This window comes from Lipotes vexillifer, unplaced genomic scaffold (assembly GCF_000442215.2).
Source record: "Lipotes vexillifer unplaced genomic scaffold, Lipotes_vexillifer_v1.1 scaffold325, whole genome shotgun sequence".
In the NCBI taxonomy this organism is placed as follows: Eukaryota; Metazoa; Chordata; class Mammalia; order Artiodactyla; family Lipotidae; genus Lipotes; species Lipotes vexillifer.
The window spans coordinates 1,270,876-1,287,997 of NW_006799313.1; the positions used below are offsets into that span (position 1 = coordinate 1,270,876).

At 35.3% G+C, this 17,122-nt stretch overlaps 1 protein-coding gene across 3 annotated transcripts in view; it reads left to right on the forward strand.

Moving 5' to 3' along the window:
* EXOC6 (exocyst complex component 6) overlaps window positions 1–17,122 on the forward strand; it is a 215,349-nt gene that overhangs the window by 37,411 nt on the left and 160,816 nt on the right. For all 3 annotated transcript variants that reach the window (XM_007471565.1, XM_007471564.1, XM_007471566.1), the window contains exons 2-5: window positions 10,912–11,083; window positions 12,359–12,406; window positions 12,496–12,586; window positions 15,296–15,341. In XM_007471565.1, coding sequence (XP_007471627.1) covers window positions 10,912–11,083; window positions 12,359–12,406; window positions 12,496–12,586; window positions 15,296–15,341 — 357 coding nt within the window. The remainder of the gene's footprint in view (window positions 1–10,911; window positions 11,084–12,358; window positions 12,407–12,495; window positions 12,587–15,295; window positions 15,342–17,122) is intronic.

Sequence of the window (17,122 nt, forward strand, 5' to 3'; positions counted from 1 at the left end):
TGTGAAATGACCAGCAGAAGTGGACTGTGTGGTCAGGATGAATAGTGGGAGTTAGGATCAGCCTTGTATCAGGGTAACCATCTTTCGTTTTTCTTCCACACTATTTCTGAATTACACTTATTTGGCAAAGTGTCTTTTGAAAAACACATTATAAAAATTAAATTAATATGTATTAATGTATATTTATTTTAAAAATGAATAATTTTGGAATCCTTTCTTTCAGAGTTAGAATGGAATGCATTTACAGCTGACTTTTTTTTTTTTTTTTTGGGGTACGTGGGCCTCTCACTGTTGTGGCCTCTCCCGTTGCGGAGCACAGGCTCCGGATGCGCAGCCTCAGCGGCCATGGCTCACGGGCCCAGCCGCTCCGCGGCAAGTGGGATCTTCCTGGACCGGGGCACGAACCCATGTCCCCTGCATCAGCAGGCGGACTCTCAACCACTGCGCCGCCAGGGAAGCCCTGTCTTTTCATTTTGTTAATGGTTTCCTTGGCTGTGCAGAAGCTTTTACGTTTGATTAGGTCCCACTTGTTTATATTTACTCTTATTTCTTTTGACTTGAGAGACTGATCCAAGAAAATATTGCTACGTCTGAGAATGTTTTGCCTATGTTCTCTTCTAGGAGATTTATGATATCATGTCTTATAGTTAGATCTTTAAACCATTTGGAGTTTGTTTTTATATATGGTGTGAGGGAGTGTTTTAATTTCATTGATTTACATGCAGCTGTCCAGCTTTCCCAACACTACTTGCTTGTCTTTTCTCCATTGTATATTCTTGCCTCCTTTATCATAGATTAATTGACTGTAGGTGTGTGGGTTTATTTTTTGCCTATTTTGTTCCATTGATTTGTATGTGTTTTTGTTGTTCTGCTGTTTTTAACCATTATATTAAAGCAATAGATAACAGCATAAAGCAGATTTTAAAAAGGAGGAAATATTTTTATTTTGATTTCACAGTACTTAGTTGTTAATTAGGTTGAGTATGAGATGCACACCGTATTTTGGTACAATCGTAAAAAAAAAAATATTTGGATTTCTAGAGATTACTTTTTGGTGAAGAGTGCCCTCTAGTGAACCTTTTCTCTTTATTAAGATTTACAGTTCTTTGCATCCTCACAGCATTTGTAGACTGAAGACACCTTCAGTTCTCAAGGAATTTATAAGGTAAAACATACACTAAGTAATTGGAGAATGAATTTGATGTGTTATACAAATAAATAAAAGATAGTGTATTATTGGGCTTCCATGGTGGCGCAGTGGTTGAGAGTCCGCCTGCCAATGCAGGAGACATGGGTTCGTGCCCCTGTCCGGGAAGATCCCACATGCCGCGGAGCGGCTGGGCCCGTGAGCCATGGCCATTGAGCCATGGCCATTGAGCCTGCGCATCCGGAGCCTGTGCTCCGCAACGGGAGAGGCCACAACAGTGAGAGGCCCACATACCGAAAAAAAAGAAAAAAAAAAAAAGATAGTGTATTATAGACTGTATGTAAAAGAGCTGGGAAAATTCTAGGTAATGGGGAATTCATTATTCAATATAGCTATTCATGAAAGTATCCCAAAGGAACTATGTTGAGGTGAATTCTGAAGGAAGTTTAAGATTGAGGCATATTGTGGGGAAGAGCATCCTGGGGTCAAAAAAGAAGTTAAGGACAGTGCCAAAATGGATTAGTGCCAAAAGGGAAAAAGAAATAGTGAAAAAAGGAATTATTCTGGAAAAGATTTAAATTTAATTCGATTTTAAATATTTTAAGCAAATGTCCAAACAATTTGTTCACGTACTTAGAAACCTTTTTCAGAGGTTTGGGAAGGATTCTGCTGGACAGTTGTGGCTTGGGGTCTTTCATGCGGCTGCAGTCAGATATTGGTTGCTGCTTGGGCTAAAATCGGCTGAGGCTCAACTGGACTAGACAGCCATGGTGGCTCGCTCACATTGCTGGCAGTTGATGTGCTGTCATTTGGGAGTGCCCACATGTGGCCTCTTCAGCATGTCATTTTTAGGATTGTTAGATTTCTTACGTGATGGATAGTTTTCCCCAGAATGAGTATGTAAAGACTTCCGTGCGGAAGCTGCGTGGCTTTTTTTTCTAGCTTCTGAAGTCACATACTATTTCTTAAGTTATATTCCATTGGTTGAAGCAGTCATAAGCCTGTCCAAATTCAAAGGAAAGGGAAGGTGTGTCAGAGAATTTTGGACCTGTGTTATAAAACTTCATTTACTTTCCTGCCTCCTTGAAGAGTTAGGCTCAGCACAGATAAATTTTAATGATTTAGGGAGCAGCCATCCTCTGTATTAAAGTTACCTGTGCATATGCCTGTCTTTTGCACTTAATTTTCAGTTTCTGTTGTACATGGTTGGTACTTAATGAATATTGTTGGAAAGGATTCTCCTTTCTCTTTATCCTGCTGTTAATGCTTTGGAGCTATTTCACTTCTTATTTGCACCTGGATTACAGAGAATCAGGGAAAGTTATGGGAATTTGTTATTCATGTTTGATGTATTTGATGAAATGGAAAATATTAGGAATACTAACGTTTAACATGACACCTTATATTGACTATTTTCTTTCTTGCTGTTCTAAATTGCTAAATAACTGTAATATAAATTTATTTTTTTCCCCAAGATGGAGTGGTACTTTGAGCAGTCCTTTTGTGTATTTAAGGAAGGGAAGTGGTGTCTTTGCTATTCATTGTTTAAAAAAAAAAGAATTCCAAATCATGTGACCTTATGTAAAAGGGGCTTTTCTCCCCAATGAGAACTCATTTGCTCTCTTTGACTATTTTAGCTCATTGTTTCTCATATGGATGTTACTGGAATTTGGGGCACCTTAAATGTATCTAAAGGCTGCTGAAGAGAGTTGCAGTGTTTCAAGTCCCATTTCTGACTCTAGCTGCAGGTTTTCAAGTGGGTTATAAACTGGTATTGAAGACACTGCTCCACTGAAAAATTAGATTACATTTCCAATTTACATAGCCTAGGATACAAAAACCAAGTGGTCACTTAGGGTAGGAGCAGTTAGAGTATCTTAGTGTAGCTTCTCCTAGTTTCCAGGATCCATACAGTAGGCACAGAGAACTTCTGATGAGACAAAGTAGCGTCCCACTGGTGTGTAACTGCCCTTTTTTTTTTTTTTTTTTTTTTTTTTTTTTTTGAGCGGCCACGGCTCACGGGCCCAGCCGCTACGCGGCATGTGGGATCCTCCCAGACCGGGGCACGAACCCGTATCCCCTGCATCGGCAGGCGGACTCTCAACCACTGCGCCACCAGGGAGGCCCGTGTAACTGCCCTTTTATACTTGGGGCTTACATATATCCTGTTCTGAAAGAACTTAAACTAGCAATTCATGTGCTTCTATTTAAGGAAATATTTTCAAATCTTGGCCTTAAATTACTTGCCAAATGACTGGTTTGTTGCATGACCAATTTGCTGAATTTACCAAATTTATTGATATACCGAAAACCTGTTTTTAACACTAGTTTTGAGATTGATAGCAAGTAATTTGTATTGGATCAGATGGTTTTCATAGCTTTTGAAAACTTCTGATCACTTTTTCTGTGTTACGTTTAACATTGTTTTCATAGCAGCGTTTTTAGGAATGTTAAATTTGTCAAAAGCTGATAATCCTAGGGTGGTTAATTGTCATAAATATGTTTAATATTAGAAAAGTATATTTTTATAGTTAGTAACCAAAATTTCAGTACTAATCAGTATGATTGGTACTTAGAACATGAAAAGCATTCAATACAAATTGCTGAAAAAGTATCATAAATAATCTCATTAATATGAAATACCAAATCTTGAATACTAATTACTGGAAATATAAAATTAATATTTTAGAAATTAAGTTTGATAAGCCATTTGAAACATTGGTGAGAGAACAGAAAAATGCCTATGGACTGGAAGAATATAGAATGCTCAAATGGATGCAAACACAATTTTTTATTACTAGAAGTACAGAATTAAGGCAAATGTGTCATTTGAGGAACTGGTGAAAAAAATGTGGTTAATGTTTGAAAAAGTAGAAAATGACATTAAAAAGCATACAGTGGAAGTCAGAAGTAGCTGATAAAATTATTTTAGTAAAAGAAAATTTAAAAAATAATTTCTCAGGAAACAGATTTTATTTTCTTTAGAGTTATTATGATGGAATTTTTTTTACAATGAAGATACGATGAAAGAAAAAGATACTGAAAATAGTGTACGGGTATTATATGCTTTTTGACAAAAAAATCCTAATGTTGCCAGTAATAAGAAGAGAGTTCTTTATCACATAGTATCTTGTGAATGTTTGTTTTCCTTCAGAAAGATGTTTTCCTAAAAAAAATTGGAATATGATTAGTAAATTATTAATATTATTAACAGAACATAGCATCTGTCTAAAATATCGAAGTAGCCTGAGTGCCTCCATTAAGACATTTGATTTGATGATAAAAGCATTAATTTTAAAAGAACCAATTTTAACATTTAAATGACATCTTAGTTTTCTTATATTTACTTTATTACCACTAGGTGGAGCCTTGTGCATACAATTCAAGAGGCATTTCAGAAAGCACATTTACTTGTTTACATCCTATAAGCCTGATATATCAGATGATCATATACTGTGAGATAACTCATATTTCCGTACTTTGCATTGCTGTGGAAGATTAGATATAATGAAGATAGAAAGTGTGTACCTAAAATTTTTTTTTGCTATGCTTTTAAGACATAAACATTTTTTAAGACAAACACAAGAATGCTTTTATGCATTCCTAGTTGCTAAAGTTAAAATATGTAAATAAAGTCATAGTGTAGCGTAGTCCATCTTTGTTTTTCTTCACGAAGTTTTAAAGTCATCTCTTCTTTTAAAATTGATTTGCATCTGATTTTTGTCTGATTAGCATTAAATTTTGCCAGAAGTAAGGTTTTATTGTGCTAAGCTTATGGAAGTGCTGGCTGGACTCTTATATTGAAGTCATTATCTATGTATGGAGCACTAAGTTGCAGCCATAGTGGATGTGGGTAGTGGAAAATTTACTGACTTTCTAATGTTTACTCTTTCTGGTTTTGTCATATCTGTGTGTATTTATTTATAGAAACTTGATTAGGCTTGCCAATAGACATTATAAAATCCCGGGGACATTTTGAAAGAAGAAAAAATTATTTTCATTAACATTGTATATTGCTTGAACATTTAGAGCAGCAATATATCTGGCACACTAATTAGATGGATACAACTGTTAACCAACTTAGGATTCAAGGAATGAATAGTGCTGAATGGTATTTCCTTTCTTGCCCTGCAAGTCAGAATTTCAAAGAATAATGATTATCATTCAAAGACATAAAAAGGAAAAAGAAAAATAGATTTTTCAGAGTCCCTTCAGCTGAGGTTAGCTGAGTACCGGGCCCTCAGTTTTCTCTGCTTCATACTTTGTTCCTCCTTACTTTCTTGTGTTTGTAATTTAATACTGCCTAACAATTAGCTATGCCTCAGTTCTCATCCCCTTTTTCTGTTCGTTGGATGATTTCACCTGATGGGTGCAACAGTGCACATCAGGGATTCCCTACTGAGTCATTCTCAATTGTTGATCTTCAAAGGTGATCTGGTTAGTTGCTATGCTGGTAACTTCTCTGCATTCTCATGCTGCTTATCACCATTTCTGATTGGAGAGGCTGTCTAAAATAATGGTTAAGAGCACTGGCTTTGGAGCTAGGTAGACCTGGGGTTAAATCTTGGTCCCACTACTCTGTGACTTTGGACTTAAAGTCTTAATCTTCCCAAACTACATTTGTAAATTGGGATGCTAACATTATCTACATCATTAAGCTGTAGTGAATACTAATGAGATAATGCATGTAAATCACCTAATAGTGAGTACTTGGTCGTCTGTTACTGTTTTTTTTTTTTTTTTGTAGTCTTTATTACATTAAGCCAGAAGCAGCAGCATATGATTCCTCTTTAGTCCATTAAGTCTCTGGGGAATTGTTGACAGGGAGTGCACATCTTCTCTGCTGCTCTCCATAAACATCTCCCTCCACCTTGTCACCAGATTATCTCTATAATTAAGCATAGAACCCTTAAGAGAGAAGATTGATAATTCTTGCTATGCAAAAATTCTTGGGATAAGAATTGCTCTTCTTTTCTTCCTTTTTCCAGTGTTCTGTACATACCCACCTTTTCTCCCTTCCTGCCTCTCTCTATTCACTTAGCTATTTGTTATTGGCTTTATTGGCAAATTTTTAGAGTAATTATTTTTTACTTTACTTTTCATAAGAGTGGGTAGAGGGTTAAATCAGCTACATGTCGTGATTAATGCCTTTTTTTAGTACTTGGATTTGACTTTTAGATCTGTGTTGCATCTATTAAATTAAGAAAGGCAGAACTATGAACTTTCTAGGGTTCTTTTCAGGACCCTAGAATATTCTATCATTTGGTGAATTTTGGATTCTGGCACTTGCCAGGTCATCCTTCAATACTTTGTTTAAATGTAATTCATTTCTGTGATTTAGAACATTTCTTTATCTCAACTTCATTTCTGTGTACTCTGCTCAGAATGATCTCGTTGATATGGATTGTGGTTGACAAGTGGTTGTATCAGCTTGGAGTGCAGCTTGTACTCAGGACTGGAATGGCAGATGGTTACCAAGGGTCAGGAGAGACTTATCGGTAGGCAGATCAAGACCTACTCTTCCTTCTCATTCACAGTACTAATTCTTTAATGTTATTTTTATTTCCTATATTGGGACTTACCATTCTGTTTTAATAGCAGAAGGCATGGAATGTAAGTAGTTCACCCATTTCAGGCTTTGGTTTCCTGTTAATGGATGGTGGGAAATACGTATGTCATGATATTGTTTTTCTCCATACTAATAACATCAATAGGAAAAAAGGTGTTCACCTGCTATAATAGTTACACTGCTATTATATGTTTTAATATATATGCTGTAATATGTGTATTATATCCCTGTATATGTGTGTATATATATAAATAGATGCTATGATAGCTGCACTGGCAGTGTTCTGAAGCACTATAAAGCAGGAGTAGTTTTTAAAGCTCTAGAGAATAAATTGGAAAGGTACATTAAGGTTTGGACTTTAAGAACTTTCTAAAATAAAACAGACTTCTGGGAAATAACTATTGTTTCTCTTCTTTCTTTTTATTTATATGTCAGTGTTGTTTTTTAAAGAGATAACAGTATTGCCTTTGCACTCAAAAGGAGTCAAACTTTCCTTTGGAGTGACATTGTAGTAGGGCAGTCCTGAAACACCTCTTGCTAGTTTTTTGCTACAATGCTACAACAGTAATAGAAAAAAAAAAAGAGCTGGTTCTTTTGGTATTTTCTGTTTACTACCTGGTATTTTAAGAGCCAGATAAATATCAAACTTCTATTAAAATATGTAAAAAATGATCTTAGAAATGTATATATATACATTACTTAAAGAAATATAACACTTGTTCACAATTATGAAATAAAATTTGTTTGTAGCACACCAGGGTCAGTTAAATAAATTTCCTCTTGCACACAAATTTTCCTTTGGTATAATGTTGTTTGTTTAATTAAGAGTTCTTGTTAGCTATATGTGTTAATTATAGGAAAAGCATGAGATGGGAATTCTGGTACTGCCTCAGTCACTCACTAACTAGGCGACACTGGGCAACTCATTTACCATTTCTATGCCTGTTTCCTCGTTTGTAAAAAGGAGGCAATGATATTTTCTCTGGTGTGGTGTAAGAAATAAATGAAACCTTGGATGTAAAAATTATAAAAGTCCCTATACAATTGTCAGGTATTAGGGGTAGTCAACTCCTACAGCATGGGTAATTGAGTGTTAGCTATTTGATATTTGCAGCCAGTACTTAATTATTCAGCAGATGGTTCACTTATTTAACAAGGATTTGGATGTCTCTTATTTACATACTATGATAGTAGCCAGTGTATATTGAGCACTTACTATGTGTCAGTTACTGTGCTAAGAGTTTTTCATATGTTTACTAACTTAATCCTCATAACACTCTCATGTAGATACTTTTTTAAATCCCTGTTTTATTGTTGAGAGAATTTGGTTTTAGAGAAGTTGGATGGCTTAGCTGAGGTTGAACAGCTAGTAAGTGTCCTTTTTGATTCCATCCGTCCATCTGTCCATCTGTCAACTATTTATTGACCACCTGCTACATGGTAGTCTCTATTCTAGCGCTGGGTGTACAACAGGGAACAAAACAGACAAAAACTCTCTGCCCTCCTGCAACTTACATTCCAGTGAGCAAAGACAGAAAATAAAAGTGTGAAATAGAGAGTATATTCAATAGTGGTAAGAGTGATGCAGTGACAAAGTAAATTCCTTTATTTTAGGAAAAAAAAAAAGCAGGAAAGGGAATTGTGTGTGTGTATGTGTGTATGTTTATAATGTGGATATTGTGGCCAGAAAGGGCTTCATCAAGAAGGAGACCCAAAAAGCTGAAGGAGGAGAGGGAGACAGCCAGGTGTGAGAAATGTGACCCAGCTATAGAGGAAACAGCATGTGCAAAGCATAGGACAGGAATGTGCTTGGTGTGTTTCAGGAACCACAAGGAGGCCAGTGTTGCTGGCATGGAATAAGTAAAGTATTAGGAAGTGAGGTAATTGTGATAATATGGGGCAGAATTATGTAGGGCTTTATAGGCTGCCGTAAGAAAAATAGGGTTTTGAGCAAAAGAGAGACATGGGGTCTGACTTATATTTTAGTGGGATTATTTTGTCTACTTTGTTGAGAACAGACTGAAGGGAAACAAGGGTGGAATCAAGGAGACTGGTTAGGGAGCTGTTGGCAATAATCTAGGCAAGACACGTTGTTGGCTTAGTGCTGGGTGATACCAGTGGAGGTAGTGAGATGTGGCTGGATTGTTTTGGTGGGGAGGTGAGAGAAGAGAATAGTTAGGGATGATTTCAAGGTTTTTTTGCCTGAAGAACTAGAATAATGGAGTTTACTAAGATGAGGGAAGGCTGTGGGAGGACCAGGGTTTGGGGAAGAAGATAGGAATTTATTTTGGACATATTTGAGATGCTTATCAGATATCCAGTTGGAGTGATGCATGAGTTTGAAGTTCAAGGGAGAGGTCAGGCCTAGAAATATAAATTTGGGAGGTGTCAGAGTGTTTATGGAATTTAAAACTCCAAGTCTAGCTGAGATCTAGAGACAGTATAGGTAGAAAAGAGAAGATATCCAAGATCAGAGCCTAGTTCTAGCTTAGCTCTTGAAGGCCCAAGTTCTTAATGATTGCAACCTTATATTGCTGTGTCTAGTGTTATAATAGGTACTCACTAAAAATCTGCCACATGGAGGCTGCCCTCAAGAAGCTTATGGTCTTTGTGGAGAAACACAATATACGACATATACTTGAAACATTTAAGTTAACAATGTAAAGAAATATTTGTATATAACGTGTCAGAGTGAGCAGACTTTTTGTCTGTCCTACAGATGAAAAGATTACTTGGCATGGAAATGACTGAAAAAGGCCTGCTGGAGGAAATGGGACTTGAACTGAACCTCAAACCATGGGCAACAGATGGGGGCGTACACTTTTGGGAGGTCCCCAAGACTGCTTTCAGGTTCAGTGGTTCACACTCCGTGCTCCCAACTCAGGGGGCCCAGGGTTTGATCCCTGGTTGGGGAACTAAGATCCTACATACTGCAACTAAGCCTGTGTGCTGCAACTAGAGAAGCCCGTGCGCTGCAACTAGAGAAGCCCGTGCGCTGCAACAAAAGCCCAGTGCAGCCTAAATAAATAAATAAAATAATAATTTTAAAAAAGATACAGATTAAAATTAACAACAGGAGAAGGCTCATCAGGCAGGATCTAGGAGAGTTCCAGCAGGGAGCTTCCAATTGTCCTTTCCTACTGGAGTCATGTGGACAGCACTTATTTCCCCCAGCAATGATGCACGGTAACAGTCATGGAGTATTACTAACCAGGGAAGCTCTCCCAAGCCATGGTGTCTTTTACTGGGGATTGGTCCCATAGGCACAGGCTGATTGCCTGAGTTGCTGACCTAAATCTTCAGCCCCTCCAGAGCTCATACCTTGTGGTCCCATGCCCCCATCAACTGTAAATCACATTGTAAGTCACATTGTTAGCTTAGACTATTTGGCATTGCCCAAGGCGCCCAAGTAAACAAAGGCATCTATCAGGCAGGACATTCCAAAGGCTAACTGCCCAGGAGTTGGGAGCAAGGGCCAAACCTTTTTTTGGGCAAGGTTAATCCTTTCCTTCATGGTGGATGGGGAAGTCCCTCAATGTGGAGACAGCAGGAGCTAAGATACAGTAGGAGTGCAAACGTCATGTTTAGAGAACATTGGGGTGATTGCAGTATGGCCTTGTACGTGGGAATATGAACTCTGGAGCCAGGTTACCAGGATTCATATCCCATATTCATGTTCATTCCAACTAGCAACTAGCTGTCACTTGCTAGTTGTGGAATTTATGACAGTTACATAATCTGTAACTTATCTGTAAATTAGCAAGGGTAATAACAATACTATGTTACAGGCTTGTTATGAGGATTAAAGAGTTAATATATAAAGCACTCAGAATATGTCCTGACACATAGTAAATGCTGTAGAAATCAGGAGTTTGTTCATTCATTCCTTCATCATTCACTTAGTGATTCTTTTTGAGCACTAGTATGTTGAAGACTCATCTCCTGAATCTCAGACTTTTATTTCCAGATGCCTAGTGATATATCTAGAGGGCTGTGGCTCTTTAAATATTAACATGTTCAAAAAGAAATTAAGTATTTTCCACCCAAATTATTTCTATTAATGTCAGTACTATCAACCTTGTTTGTTCAGAGATTTTATTTTAAGATATCAGTTCTTGCAGAGATTGGGCTTAATAAAGAGTAAATTTTGGTGAACTGGGAAGTTAATGTTAGCTTTCTTTTTGTATATATACAGGTCTGTGTATGATGACCAACCAAATGCACACAAGAAGTTTATGGAAAAGTTAGATGCTTGTATCCGTAATCATGACAAGGAAATTGAAAAGATGTGTAATTTTCATCATCAGGGTTTTGTAGATGCTATTACAGAACTCCTTAAAGTAAGGACTGATGCAGAAAAACTGAAGGTAAGAAATGGTTAAAATTCTATTTACCTTTGCTTTCAAATTACTCAAGTATTAGTTTATAGTGCATATTTACAAATCATTATTAAATGCACTGTTTTTAAGAAGTGGATTAGTGTACATATTTGGGAATGCTCTATTAATACAGTTGTCATGTTAATGACAGGAGTAATCTCTTTTTTTTTTTTTTTTTTGTAAACCAAGTAATGCATTGACTTAACAGGATTTCTTTCCATGCAGGGAATTGAACTAAAAAAATTCACACAATGAAAGGCCTCATTTGGAGTTTTAGAGTTCTAAAGTGACGATTAGTACAATATTGATAAAAAGCTATCTTCTGAAAACTTCTAAAAACTTACTATAAATGATTGTGTTCTCAAAGTTATTTAATAATATTGAAACTGTTTTTTTCCTTAGTTTAATAGCAATGTGTAGTTTTCTTAAGGAAAGTTGGTCTACATTTTCTGCCACACAGCAAAAACATTATTTATTAAATGAGACCTGGATTTGTTCTGTCCGAATACAAAATATTTAGTTATAAGAATTGTCCTATTTATCTTTCTTTACATTTGGAGAGCTTAGCAGACAGAATGACCCTGGTTCACCAGAGGTTATGATTAGAAAACCATTATATAAAGGATATTCAGATAACAAGAGACCAAATACAGCATCAATGAGGTCACTGAGCATCTTTGTTCAGAAATTAATGAGATTTTTAATAAACCAGAATGTGCTTCCTTACTATGATGACCTAATGAGTCACTTAATATGTGGGAAAATTTGAGGTTGAGCTTTGCCTGCACCTGCAGCATTAAAATGTTGCTGTGGATTGAGATTTCCGTGTTTGATGTTAATCAACCACCCAGTGTTTGCATTCAGCAAAGTATGAATGTTTAATTACCATAAAATGCAATCACCATTTCCTACAGACAATGAATGGCACATAGACCTCATTGAAGTTATCAAAAAGGGACCAGTGGTCAACTGGGTCAGTGATTTGAATTGTTTTACAGACTTAGAGAAGCAAGTAAAGTTCAAAAATCTGGATTAAATTTGAGAAGTTTGCCACAGAATCTGTTAAAAAGAACTGTCATAAGTAATTGAAGTTAACAAAAGCCCTTTTCAATCAAAAGTTCAAGTTCAAGCTGTAGAGTTAATTTGAATTTGCATTTCTTTGTTCTAAGTTTCTCATGAAGCATGATCTGATTACAAGGGTGAGCAGTTACATCAAGGCAGTTTTATGCGTATTTGTCTAACTAAGGTGAAATTATTTTTAAGGTGCAAGTTACTGATACCAACCGAAGATTTCAAGATGCTGGAAAGGAGGTGAGAAAATGATACATTTTTTTGTGTATTCAATATGTGGATGCAATTTAACTGTTCATTTTAAAATATGGACATTTCTTCTTTTTAAGGTGATAGTCCAAACAGAAGATATTATTCGATGTAGAATTCAGCAGAGGAATATTACAACTGTAATAGAAAAATTGCAGTTATGCCTTCCAGGTAAGTTAAACTTATTTATAATGTAACGTTCAGCTTGGTGAAATTGTAATTTAATGGTAGTGTATAGTCATTATTCATTATAGGTATTACAGATTACTTGGTGATTGTCCCCCCCGCCTCCCGCCAGAGCCCATGGTATTCTTTCTTATCTGCTTTATTCCCTGAATTTTCATGGTTTTCCTTATTATAAGGCCCCTATTTGATGATCTGTCACATCAGTCTCCTAGAACAACCTCTACCTTTCCATTTCCTTTCTGCCTAGTTTGCCCTTTGTCCCTCCCCAACCCACCCCCTGCCTTTTTTCCCCTCAGAATACTTTCCCATGGAGAGAGTGTCTTTTGATTACATTTTCTTTCATTTTCCTAATTTGCCTAATATTTTTACCTTTAGTTTTCCATTGTTTTCTTTTTGTCACTTAAGCAGGTTTGCCTTTGGTCACAATTTCATTTTGCTAATAAGAAAACATCCAAAAGTGCTAGATCTTTTCCCTTTTTTGGTCTTGCCTTTCCTCTTATATTTTGGGAAGACTGACTGTTTAGGTTTCTGAGTTTCTGGTGTCTCTGTTAGGGCTCACATATTCCTGGGACATCAAATAAATTCTGAAGAAACTACCCAGTACTTTCTTTACCTGGATATACCCTGTTCAAACAAAAGGAAACAGGTATATGACATCCTTTTTTAACATAGTAAGCTAAAATCTCAGTGTCCCATTTTTAACTTACTTTTTTTTTTTTTTGGAAGGAACCTAAACCTCCATATCCAGGGCAATAGAATAAGGTGCTTTGTATAATATTTATATAATGTAAATTTAGCTTAGACTACAAATTACAAAAACTGTTAGCATATTTTATTAGCTAAAAAAATTGTTTTCTGACTTGTGAGAATAAAGCTTTTCTTTTTTGTTTTAGAATCACTGAAATTCTGCTCATCTTAATTTCTAATGGACCAGGGATATGTGCACATTAACTTTGAGTAAATAAAATGTCTGCTTATTATGTTAGGTTTTAGGGTTGAGAAACCTATTTCCTTATAGTAATGCTTAATAATGCTTCTTTGTCACCATCAGATACACTGAAATAGTCATGAACACACTCTAGGTTTGAATGCTTTGTCCCTGAATGGTAATAAGCCTAAAAAATTGGGTACTGATGGAATAAGAAAGAGTAAGTTCAGTTTATTCAACCCTAGTGGGCTATTTGAAATAGAGAAATAAAGGGAAGTAGAAGCTAGATTTTTTTTTTACTGCTACTGTCTTTGCTCTCAAGGCAGGCAGGAAATCTGAGTTCATGTCAACATTGTGTTCTTAACAGCCACATCCAGAACTACTACCTCCTTTCCTACATCTATCCTTCTATCTAATTATACACTCATACCTACTTTTTTGTGTCAGGCATTGTGGTAGATATTGGAAATATAAAGTTGAAAATGATATAGTCCCAGCTCTGAAGGGTCCCACCATCTAATGTGAATAAAGACAAGAAAGCCTTTACTGTACAACTGCCTAACTCCTCCTTAGGTTAAGAGGAGTATGAGAGGATATAAGAAGTCACAGCGTAAACAATGCATTTTCCTGGTGTATTAGTTAATTAATTATTTTTGAGGAAAGCGTTATTTTTATATGAAAACAATATAGAAATAATATAAGGTAGATGTGAAATTTACACGAATTGTTCAGATAAAACAGGAGACTTCAAAGAAAGTTTATACTTGTAGCAGCAGTTTTTTAGGCTCTTTCCTAGGTTATGTGTTCACTGTTAACGCTTTGATTGGAAAATGTGAGATACATTGCATTGCAATAAAGGGACTTTGATAGAGATATATATAGGGTCTGCAGAGTTAGGGCTGGTTCATTATAGCCACCATTGCAGTTTTTATGGTTTTTCAGGCAGTTAAACAATATCTTTTGTGAACCTGAAGACCCCTAGGGAGTAGCCATAAGACTGTAAAAAATCTGAAAAAAAAAAGTGTCTATCTCTCTTGTCTAGGAAAATGTGAGCTGACTTGATAATCTAACAGTAATTTACCTACTTTATACTTTGAAATTTTACTAAGGATGAATGGTAATCTACATTGTTGCATTAAAACCTTTTTGGTGGCAGTGTGTCTTCTTGCTGAAGCTTATAACAATTTATTGAATAATAGTATTTCTGAGCCTTCGATGGAAATGATAAAACAAATACAGATACTTTGTTATGTTTATTTATGCCTTTATTATAATTTACTCTCCGCTGTAAACTTTTGAGTTTTTTCTTTCTCTGTGCGTTTGGTGTAAAATTTTGTTTAATGAGCTGTAACACAGTTGCATTATTTTATTTGGTATATTGAATCAAAATCAATTAATCTCACTGTTGCTCAACTTTCTCTCTCAAATAACTAAAATCCAAACTTCCACTTCCACTGCAGGAAGAGATATTAGTAAGTTTCTGATTAGGATAATTGTTACTAGGTTGATGTCTCAGTTATAGGTGTCAGCATGTACAAGTGTTCCCAGTTCAATATAATGTATTAATTTATATAATATAATGTTCAATATATGTAGAAATTAAAAGTTTTCATTTAATTGAAGTATAAAATTTTATTAGAAAATATAAGCCTAAATCAAGGTACGGAGAAAATTACTGAATTTATATGTTCTTCCCTGCTTTATTTTCATCTCTCAAAAAATTTTTTTATTTTGAAAGCTAAAATAAGTTATATTTTTTAATGCAGTGCTGGAAATGTACAGTAAGCTGAAAGAACAGATGAGTGCAAAAAGGTGAGTTGTTTTCTTTCCTAATTGTTTTTAATAAGAGTTTTTTTTCCTGTTACTGAGAGCATAGATAAAATTACTATAAATTATAGTGAATCATCTGAAGTTTTGCTTTTCTGTGTTTAACTATTCTTTGTTAATGCAATTTGCCCATCAGGATCATTCAGTAAAGCAGTCCTTAGCCATTTATTTGTGGATCCTTGTCCTTTGTAATTGATATCAGAGATTGATAATATTGATGAAGAACAAATAGACAACTGAACAGGAATGAAAAAATACCGATTAACTTAACAACACATTAACGTTGCATACAATCAAAGGCTAAGTGTGTACTTTGTGAAAGCAAAGTGTGGGTAGTTACATTTTGACAATCTGGGCTAGTGTATTTCATGTTCTCTTTTATAATACATATGAATACATGACAGATGAAAGATAAAGTAATTTAAAGTAGTTTATGAATTGCTGTAGGAGCATTAGATGTAATTATGTTTAAAATGTTTTAAAGATGAACAATTTTAAATTACATAGAAAAATTAGAATGAGATGTGTTTGAAATAGGGAAATAATCATTTCTTCTTGTTTATTAATAACTGCTTAATTATCACATCACAGTATATGCAAATCTATACTCAGATTTGTGTATGTCCTGCTTCATAGTGCTTTACATTGAATTTTATTGGTCTTTACCAATTGGTACTAATTAGTAGAATGATTTTGTTCCTAACTAATACATGAGCCATAATCTATTCTGAAGGAGTCTTTTATTTTATGTGTATATTATTTATTGTATTTTATCTATCAAAGTTGTACATCCTCGTATTTTAAGTACAATAATAGTTAATAGTTCTGTGTGTTTGTTGCAAAAAAAAAAACCAGACATCACCTTCCCTTTTTGCCATTCACCATTCCTCCTTCCTAGGGGCAAAAACCTTTACCTCTTATAAGAAATTATTTTGGTATTTACATTTATGTCATTAAATAACTAACTTTTACTTCTCTATTTTTAAGCTTGGGGCATTATATATTTCTTCAGATATTTCATAATCTAATATTTATATCTAAATTTACCCAGTTGTCCCCAAAATGTCTTATATCTTCTTTTCCTTCCTGAAATATTGGTTAGTATGTATTTTTTTGTCCCTGTAATCTAGAATAGTCTTCCCACTTTTCTTTGTTTTTCATGAAAGACAAAGAAAAGGTTAGTTGTCTTGTAGACCAGGGCATTTTGGATTTGTTTGATCATTCTCTCATGATTAGATGCAGATTACATGTTTTTGGCATGAGTACAACATAAGTGGTATTGTGTATGACATCAGAAGGTATATGCTATCAGATTATCTCTAGGTTATACTAAATTTGATCATTTGCTTAAGGGGATGGCTATCAGATCTCTTAAGAAAAGGTATATTTTTCTCTTTGCAATTAATATGTAATCTGGGGGGGGTGATATTTTGAGTCCTGTTTCTTGACAATCTTTCACCCAGTGGTTTTAGGATTTTTATTTTAGTCACTTATCACACTGGGGTTACAAAATGGTGATTTTTATACTTCTATCATTCCTTTAACATTTATTAGCTGACTTTTTAATGTAAAGAACTTTTCCTCTTTTTAGCTCTTTGTTTTTCTGATCATCACTATGGACTCACAGATTTTTAAAAAATAAATGAGTTATAATCTGTAATTCTCTTTATTCTTTTTGATGCACAAATTGTCCCCCGTTTGGCTAGGGGAACCCCTTAAGCCAGTTCCTGTGTCCTCATTTGTCTTTGAGTGCTTTCTTGCTTATC